General features: G+C 35.3%; 2 protein-coding genes across 21 annotated transcripts in view; one reads left to right on the top strand and one right to left on the bottom strand.

The window, feature by feature from the left end:
* Positions 1–3,790, bottom strand: part of LOC105167531 — a 16,905-nt gene extending 13,115 nt beyond the window's left edge. For 16 of the 20 annotated variants that reach the window (XR_002287704.1, XR_002287705.1, XM_020696369.1 and 13 more), the window contains exons 1-10: positions 3,600–3,790; positions 3,418–3,508; positions 3,095–3,173; positions 2,350–2,421; positions 2,207–2,267; positions 2,090–2,134; positions 2,027–2,053; positions 1,116–1,241; positions 934–1,024; positions 611–689 (exon numbers count right to left, since the gene is read on the bottom strand). Coding sequence is in view for 18 of the 20 variants with exons in the window: in XM_020696369.1 (XP_020552028.1) it covers positions 611–689; positions 934–1,024; positions 1,116–1,241; positions 2,027–2,053; positions 2,090–2,134; positions 2,207–2,267; positions 2,350–2,421; positions 3,095–3,173; positions 3,418–3,508; positions 3,600–3,752 (824 nt within the window). In the remaining 2 variants the exon portion in view is untranslated. Of the gene's footprint in view, positions 1–610; positions 690–933; positions 1,025–1,115; positions 1,242–2,026; positions 2,054–2,089; positions 2,135–2,206; positions 2,279–2,349; positions 2,422–3,094; positions 3,174–3,417; positions 3,509–3,599 lie in introns of all 20 variants that reach the window. The other 4 variants (XM_020696374.1, XM_020696384.1, XM_020696385.1 and 1 more) reach the window with 4 other exon arrangements.
* Positions 7,238–8,893, top strand: LOC105167599. Its single transcript, XM_020695866.1, has 3 exons — positions 7,238–7,295; positions 8,011–8,084; positions 8,185–8,893. Exon 3 carries the CDS (start codon positions 8,347–8,349, stop codon positions 8,770–8,772), a length of 426 nt encoding a protein of 141 aa, XP_020551525.1. The 5' UTR covers positions 7,238–7,295; positions 8,011–8,084; positions 8,185–8,346; the 3' UTR covers positions 8,773–8,893.

Raw genomic sequence — 9,532 nt, 5'->3', positions numbered from 1 at the left:
TACTTAAGTGAAGTACAATTCACAACTCAAAATGATTAAATAGTTTCACAAAGTTTTGCAGAATCACAGGGGAAAATTTAAACAAGGACAAAACGAACAACTCCTTTTACAAGCATTAATTCTTTTCTCCGTCAACACTGACTTGTAAACTTTCACATATTTCTACCCAACTGAAGCAAATAATTCAAGCAGAGAAATACCTAATAACATACTTTTCAAGCAGAGAAATATTTTTACCCAACTGAAGCAAATAATTCAAGCAGGAAAAAAATAAGTTTAACCTATGCTACGATCAGGCCCAACATATTTCTCCACTGCGAAATATCTAGCAATAGGAAAATCCTATGTCTACGATCAGCCCATGGAATTACCTCATAAAACCATCACGATACATCAGAGGGCTATAGATAAAAGCATGTTTACAATACCACCAATCACGTTTCTCGGTTATCATATACTATCAGTTGTATGCTATGCAAATTCAGAAAATTTATCCAAGAACCACATGCTGCGAACCAGAAAAGCGAGTTCAAATTATCATAGCAACCCCTGAAAGAGAAGATTACCAGTACCGCATAAAAAGGATATTAAACACCAATAAGACAGTCACCTTCTCAGAGGTCTGCAAAGGATCTGATTCTTTTTTCGATGTTTCACCCCTTCCACGTGTGACAGTATTCTTGCCTTTCCTGTCGGACAGAAAATCACCAATCACGAACAGAAAGATAAAGAAACTAACGCTACGTTTGGATCTTGGATTTTGGCGACTGAAGTACTGAACCGAACATATTTCTACACTTCAAACATTGTAACTTGTACTTTATGTTTTATACACTGTCTTCGAATTTACCTTTTCCTCACTAAAATCAATGGGTAAACATAGTCCCAACGTTTTTCAGGTGGAAGCAAATAGAAAGAGAAGGAAAAACTAACCATATCTTTGCTTGTAAGTGAAAGCCTCCCTGTCCTTCAAACCCAACATAAGTTCCGCTTTTGCAGACTCAACTTTCTGCTCCTTTTTCATCTGCACCAAAAATTCCCAATTATTCATAATTTTTCAACCCTAATTCAACTCCCACACAAAAAATTAGACTTCACACAACCAAGGAAATTACCTTATAAATAACTTGGTGCAAAGATTTTCGTCTTTCTTCAAGAAACCGCCTATCTTTCTGCAGATTCTGGGATAACGTCACTAAAGCGTTGAAAACTCTATCCCATTCTTTCTCGCGGCCGGCGGCCTTGTCGGGGGATTTGCGTTTCCCCATTCCAGATAAGATGAAATGTGATAAAACAGAGTAAGCAACAAACGGGAGAATAATGTCGTAGGACTTTGGGATATCACAGAGAAGAAGAAGAAATCGCAGAGGGAGGCAAAGTGAACGTTGGATCGAAATGAAGCCTCCAATGGTCGGAATTTTCAATCATAAGCGGGCAAAACAATGAAAAAGATGGTAGATAAGGTCAAGTTGTCATAGTCCAAACTACTGATTCGAGCTCTTCTAATATAAGCCCGGAATCTCTGATTAATGGTGTTCTAGTGGAGGAAAAGCATTCTAAGTGTGGTATCCTAGAAACTTTTCGACAAATAAAGAACCATGGAAGAGGGTTTTGCCTTGACTAAATTTTTTGCTCAACATAATGCATATGTTTGGATTTTGCTTTGACCAAACGACAATATATATCATGGACTTTTGATACAAAATCCAATTAATAACAGATTGGAAAATGTTGAGCCAAAAAATTAACTAAGTAAAACTGAAAATAAGTATCCTATATTTTAGGCAGATGTAAAGCCTCTTCCCTAGCTAGGTTCTTGTTTGTTAAAAAAGTATTCAAGGTGAGCTCAATACCACAACTATACTACTTTTCCTCCATGGAAACATCATATTCAGAAAAGGGCAAAGGTGCAACAAAAATATATTTCGCAGGAATTGGGTGTTAGCCCAGTATTTCCAAAGGGTGCAACATATCATTTTGCATGCATGCATATCTGAGCATAACAAAATAAGGAATGCGGAGATACCTTTAGATTGAATTGCAGCCTACGGGCCTTTCCTTCACTTGACTTACGAGCCAGCCTACGGGCCTTTCCTTCACTTGACTTACGAGCACTTCGCTTTCTATGAGCCATCTGCAGATTTGCAACATATCATTTTGCATGCATGCATATCTAAGCATAACAGAATAAGGAACGCGGAGATACCTGTAGATTGAATTGCTGCCTAGGGGCCTTTCCTTCACTTGACTTACGAGCACTTCGCTTTCTATGAGCCATCTGCACATTTGCAACATATCATTTGCATGCAAGCACATCTAAGCATAACAGAATAAGGAATGCGGAGATACCTTTCTATTGAATTGCTGCCAAGGGGCCTTTCCTTCAGTTGACTTACGAGCACTTCGCTTTCTATGAGCCATCTGCAGATTTGCAAAAGGCAGATTAAACACCTCATTACTCCATGCTACAAGAAAACCTTAAACTACTTAAGTGAAGTACAATTCACAAGTCAAAATGATTAAATAGTTTCAGAAAGTTTTGCATAATCACAGGGGAAGATTTAAACAAGGACAAAACGAACAACTCCTTTTACAAGCAATAATTCTTTTCTGTGTCAACACTGACTTGTAAACTTTGACATATTTCTACCCAACTGAAGCAAATAATTCAAGCAGAGAAAACCTAATAACATACTTTTCAAGCAGAGAAATACTTTTACCCAACTGAAGCAAATAATTCAAGCAGGAAAAAAATAAGTTTAACCTATGTCTACGATCAGCCCAACATATTTCTCCACTGTGAAATATCTAGCAATAGGAAAATCCTATGTCTACGATCAGCCCATGGAATTATCTCATAAAACCATCACGATACATCAGAGGGCTATAGATAAAAGCATGTTTACAATATCACCAATCAGGTTTCCTCTGTTATCATATACTATCAGTTGTATGCTATGCCAATTCAGAAAATTTATCCAAGAACCACATGCTGCGAACCAGAAAAGCAAGTTTAAATTATCATAGCAACCCCTGAAAGAGAAGATTACCAGTACAGCATAAAAAGGATATTAAACACCAATAAGACAGTCACCTTCTTAGAGGTCTGCAAAGGATCTGATTCTTTTTTTGATGTTTCACCCCTTCCACGAGTGACAGTATTCTTGCCTTTCCTGTCGAACAGAAAATCACCAATCACGAACAGGAAGATAAAGAAACTAATGCTACGTTTGGATCTTGGATTTTGGGGACTGAAGTACTGAACCGAACATATTTTTTCGCTTCAAACATTGTAACTTGTACTTTATGTTTTAGACACTGTCTTCGAATTTACCTTTTCCTCACTAAAATCAATGGGTAAACATAGTCTCATCGTTTTTCAGGTGAAAGCAAATAGAAAGAGAAGGAAAAACTAACCATATCTTTGCTTGTAAGTGAAAGCCTCCCTGTCCTTCAAACCCAACATAAGTTCCGCTTTTGCAGACTCAACTTTCTGCTCCTTTTTCATCTGCACCAAAAATTCCCAATTATTCATAATTTTTCAACCCTAATTCAACTGCCACACAAAAAATTAGACTTCACACAACCAAGGAAATTACCTTATAAATAACTTGGTGCAAAGATTTTCGTCTTTCTTCAAGAAACCGCCTATCTTTCTGCAGATTCTGGGATAACGTCACTAAAGCGTTGAAAACTCTATCCCATTCTTTCTCGCGGCCGGCGGCCTTGTCGGGGGATTTGCGTTTCCCCATTCCAGATAAGATGAAATGTGATAAAACAGAGTAAGCAACAAGCAAGGAAGTCACTTGAGTCCCTCGACTGTGGTATTCGGCTGTAAACACCTCCAACGGTCGGAATTTTCAATTACAAGCGGCACCTCCCACCCTCCCCACCCCCCCTCCTTCCCCCCCACCCCCTCCTCACGAGGAAGTCACTTGAGTCGACTGTGGTAATGGGCTGTAAACACCTCCAACGGTCGGAATTTTCAATTATAAGCGGTAAGCGGCAGCTTCCCCCGACCTCTCTCCTCACGAGGAAGTCACTTGAGCCCCTTCACTGTGTGTGGTGTTGGGCTGTAAACAGCTTTAGAGTTACCAGTATATAAAAATAAATAAAATTTATTAATTCAATAAAATTACAAATTTTTGGAACCAATATGTAAAAAAATAACATTTATATAATTTTTAAAATAATAAATTACAAGAGACTCTTTTAAAATTTGTTATGATTATTAATACCTATTCATTGTTCGAAAAATTATAAGCACCTCCTTGAAATTAATAAGTGTTCAACAAATACCCCTTCTTGACAGTCGTTAATTCTATATGAGCATTTATTAGATGATCATTAATTCTAATAAAATGTTTGAAAATTTTTAAATAATAAAAAATATTTGTAATTAGACAAATTTTATGAGAATTAACTTCCTTTTTAAAATATGAATAATATAATTAAAATTAATAAATATGAATAAAATTCATTATATGGAAAAAGTTTGTTACTAGTTGTTTTTATATGTTAGGGCATTGTGTTCCCTCCCCCCATATTTTTTATTTTTTTATTTTATAATAATTTATGCCGCACTTTATGTATGTACAATTAATTTTAAAACTTAAATATTAAAATATTACTTTTTAAAAATATATATGTTAGTTAAATATTAAACAAAAATAATAAAATAATAAAAATTGTGAGAAGTTATTGAGAAAAATAGTGGGGAAGAGAGAGACTTGGAGGTTGAGAAAAAAATATAAATAATTCTAAAATTAAAAAAATTAGCATATCAAAAAAAAGTCGAGACAATAAATAAAATTTTTCATTATAATAAAGTATAAATTAAGGGAGAACAACTCTTTTGACGTATTCTTTTTTCATAGTTTGGAATTTATTTATTTTTTCTTCACCCACTAATGTTCAAATTTCTTCCGCTATATATAAATGGCAAAGATTATTTTTTTTAAATTATTATTTTTTTTCTCTTTCTCATACTCTAAGTATTATCTTTTATTTTTTTAAATTATAATAATTTTAGATTGTCATTTTTCATACAATAAAAATTTTTAGTAAATGATATATAATTATTTATATTTTAAAAAAATTTATGCACATGTTTTACATACAACTATTTTTTTTATTAAGTACCCACAATTTTTTACACTTTTGTTGATTTATGAAATTTTAAATTGTATGTTAAAGAATAAAAAAAACACATACAATTGTGTTAAAGGCAATGGTCATCCGCAACGTGGGATGAATATAAAGGCATCTGCAATCAAAACCCTAACATCAATTCATTTTCAAGAAAATCTCATATGTAGTGAAATCTCTCAAAGAAGGATCCCTTACCCACTGATGTGTGATTAAGAGGAGATACAAGAAAAATGCTAAGAATGCCCTTCATTAAGAGCATTATAGTCATTTAAGCAAGGATCCGCGCCTCTTCCATCAGTCGAGTCGCAAGGACCCGACCCGAATCCGTCTGCCCTCGAAGACCCGGACAATTATAGTCGTCTGATCATGGACGCCGGCCAGTAGGATGAGACCACGTGTCTGGTCAGCGCCGGTCAGCGCTACCCTGTTGAGCCATATATATAGATCCGAAATGCCGTCATTAAAGGTAACTGTTCTGCATTTATTGAGATCGAACCTTGTGATCGCACACTTTTCTCTCGATCAACCTAACTTGAGCGTCGGAGGGTCATTGTCGGGGACGTGCCCGACGAGCTCACAGTTCTTGTCTTATTCTCAGGGAACTCAAAATCTGATCTTGGAGGAGTTAGCTATCTGTGATGAAATCGTGTCTCGGGATCGCTGAATTCGAGCCGGATCACCCACTCTAGCGAAGCTTTTACGCTCCTCGCGCTTTATCCCCTTATGGAAGATTTCTGTTCTACAATAATTTTTCAGAATTGACAGAATCTTCTTATTTTCCACACCCCAAACGGTGTCACTAGTTACTCCAAGACTGTCATTAAAGAGAAATCAATTGCAATACAACATAACATTTCCTATATCTTTCTTGACAAATATTGATATGCCTCGACAATCGAATGCGTAAAGAATTACAATGTGCTTATGATAGCCCCTTTTAGCTTCTAGAGGGAGACTCTTATTTAGGACCCCTTCTAGCTCAAGCCAAAGAATCAATAGATTTGTTCTGAAATAAAAATGGGGTGGTGTCATGAATTTATATTTCAATTATTGTAGAAACAGAAATAGATTTATACCAAATTATGTTTTATTCATATTTATTAATTTTAATTATATTATTCATATTTAAAAAAAAGTGAAAGTATAAATAGTTCTCATAAAATTTGTCTAATTATAAATATCTTTTTAATGATTTAAAATTTTCAAACATCATATTAGAATTAATGATCATCTAACAAATGCTCACATAAAATTAACGGCTGTCAATAAGGGGTATTTGTTGGACATTCATTAATTTTAAAGAGTTGTTTATAATTTTTCGAACAATAAATGGGTATTTGTAATAATAACAAACTTTAAGGGAGTCTCTTATAATTTATTATTTTAAAAACTAAATAAATTTTATGTTTTTACATATTGGTTGCAAAATTTTATAATTTTATTGAATTATACATAAATTTTATTTATTTTTATACATATTGGTTCCCCTAAAGTTGTTTACAGCCCATTCCTCGTGAGGAGGGCGGGGGGAAGCTGCCTCTTCAAAATTCCGACCGTTGGCGTTGGGCTTCATTTCGATCCAACGTTCACTTTGTCTCTCTCTCTCTCTGCGATTTCTTCTTCTTCTTCTCTGCAATATCCCAAATTCCTAATTCCGACCGTTGGCGTTGGGCTTCATTTCGATCCAACGTTCACTTTGTCTCTCTCTCTGCGATTTCTTCTTCTTCTTCTCTGTGATATCCCAAATTCCTACTACATTATTCTCCTGTTTGTTGCTTACTCTGTTTTATTACATTTCATCTTATCTGGAATGGGGAAACGCAAATCGAGCGACAAGGCCGCCGGCCGAGAGAAAAAATGGGATAAAGTTTTCAACGCATTAGTGACGTTATCCCAGAATCTGCAGAAAGATAGGCGGTTTCTTGAAGAAAGACGAAAATCTTTGCACCAAGTTATTTATAAGGTAATTTCCTTGGTTGTGTGAAGTCTAATTTTTTGTGTGGGAGTTGAATTAGGGTTGAAAAATTATGAATAATTGGGAATTTTTGGTGCAGATGAAAATGGAGCAGAAAGTTGAGTCTGCGAAAGCGGAACTTATTTGGGTTTGAAGGACAGGGAGGCTTTCATTTACAAGCATAGATATGGTTAGTTTTTCTTTCTCTTTCTATTTGCTTTCACCTGAAAAACGTTGAGACTATGTTTACCCATTGATTTTAGTGAGAAAAAGGTAAATTAGGAGACAGTGTCTAAAACATAAAGTACAAATTACAACATTTGAAGCGAAAAAATATGTTCTCTCAGTACTTCAGTCGCCAAAATCCAAGATCCAAATGTAGCATTAGTTTCTTTATTTTTCTGTTTGTGATTGGTGATTTTTTTATAATATTCATTCTCTGTTGGATTTTTAGAAGTGTAGTGGAAGACTTTTCATTTGTCAATTCTAAGTAATGTTGAGAATTCTGTTAATAGAAGGGTTCAATTAACTATGGGCATAGCATGCATTTAGAACCGAGTAGAATACCAGCATACAATTGGAATATTGGATAACTTGCTGGAATATACTTACAGCTTTTGCATGTCTATATTCTTTTTGCCACTAATTCTCTGAGCATAATGTTGCCTTGCTTTAATAGTGCAAACTGCTTATTCAAAGGTCTGAAAGTGGTCTAGTTAGAGGCTCAATACACTGAGATCCATAAGGAAGTCTTAGCTACTCAGCATGCTCATGCTGACCATCTCCATTGTTACCTCTTAGTTTTGGCAGTTTTTCCTCTAACATCAAATTTAGATGGGGAAATTTATGGTTTTGTTTCTTTTTTATTATTCTTATCTTTATATCTTGTTTTCTGTGGAATATAGAGAATGCGGACAATGAGTTGGCTGACTTTAGAGAATGGTCTGACTATCTCTCTCAGAAATGTTCTGATCCAAAAGTATGCTCTTTATTTATTTTATGTTTTATGGTTGTCCAATTGATTTTTCATTTATTTGTATGTATCTTTCTTCTAAAAAAGTAGTCAATATAATTTCCAGGATACATCAGATGATTTTAGTAATAAAGGGGAAGGCTCGCGAAACAAGGCACTTCAAAATGAGGTGAGGAAGCTAAAAAATGAAATTGAGAAATGTAAATCAGAGAACTCTGAGATTTCTGCTCTCTTGAGAGAAAAGAATTTCGTTTGGAACCAGTTCAAAATGATGGAGAGCGACTACAGTAAACAATTAAGGAAGAAAAGTGATGAAGTTGAGCATGCAAATGAAAGGTTTCAGGCACTTGTAAACAGAGCAGAGGAATTACAGATCATAAATGAAAGTTTAAGAATTGACTTCGGCAAGATGGAATCTGAATCAGTAAAAAAGAGTGAGGAAATCTTGAGACTTTTGAAGGAAATTGAACTCTTAAAATCCAAATTTGGGTCAGCGTCACCCTTGTTGTGCCCATGTAGGACAGATGCAGCAGCATCCGACAGGAAAGGCCAGAATACTGGCACTCGTGGAAGGGGTGAAACATTGAAAAAAGAATCAGATCCTTCGCAGACCTCTGAGAATGTGCTGTCTTATTGGTGTTTAATATTCTTTTTATCCTGTACTAGTAATCTTCTCTTTCAGGGGTTGCTATGATAATTTAAACTTGCTTTTCTGGTTCGCAGCATGTGGTTCTTGGATAAATTTTCTGAATTGGCTTAGCATACAACTGATAGTATATGATAACAGAGAAACCTGATTGGTGATATTGTAAACATGCCTTTATCTGTAGCCCTCTGATGTATCGTGATGGTTTTATGAGGTAATTCCATGAGCTGATCATAGACATAGGATTTTCCTATTGCTAGATATTTCGCAGTGGAGAAATATGTTGGTCTTCCTACTATCTGATAACTAATGACATGGTTGAAGATTGCTTAAGAATTTTGAAATATATCTTTTACTGAATAATACCAAGTTTTGTTTTTGCTCGTAATAATGGAAACAATATCTCCCTATGGCATGTCTCTGAGTTCATTATGCGCTCACAGAGGCCTAATGTTTCTAACGTGAATTTGCTGGTTTTTAGTTCCTATAACTTTTGGGAGACCGATTATGAATTGTACAATATATCACGTCAGAGGTGCTGAGATTGTGTTTGCAGCTGCATGTGTGATGATATTTCTGCATGGACAGTCTAGTTTAACAACTAGCTAAATATTTTGGTGCTGTTGGCGAAACATCAGCAGACCTTGAAATTGCAAAAGATGAGACTTTGTGATACCTCACCCACCAAAAATCTCCAATCCATTGGCCAGTTATATTTATTTTTTTGCTCAAGAAACCTTAACCGCGCCCCCATCTTCTATCGGTTTTATTTTCAATCGTCCGACCACCTCTCTACGGGAATCTAGCA

This window comes from Sesamum indicum, linkage group LG8, assembly GCF_000512975.1.
Source record: "Sesamum indicum cultivar Zhongzhi No. 13 linkage group LG8, S_indicum_v1.0, whole genome shotgun sequence".
Classification (NCBI taxonomy): Eukaryota; Viridiplantae; Streptophyta; class Magnoliopsida; order Lamiales; family Pedaliaceae; genus Sesamum; species Sesamum indicum.
The sequence above is the reverse complement of the archived record's forward strand: the minus strand, read 5'-3'. Positions and strand labels throughout refer to the sequence as shown.

What these genes read in the sequence shown, in the direction of transcription:
- LOC105167599 (XM_020695866.1), top strand. Translation starts at nt 8,347, where the DNA reads ATGATGGAGAGCGACTACAGTAAACAATTAAGGAAGAAAAGTGATGAA.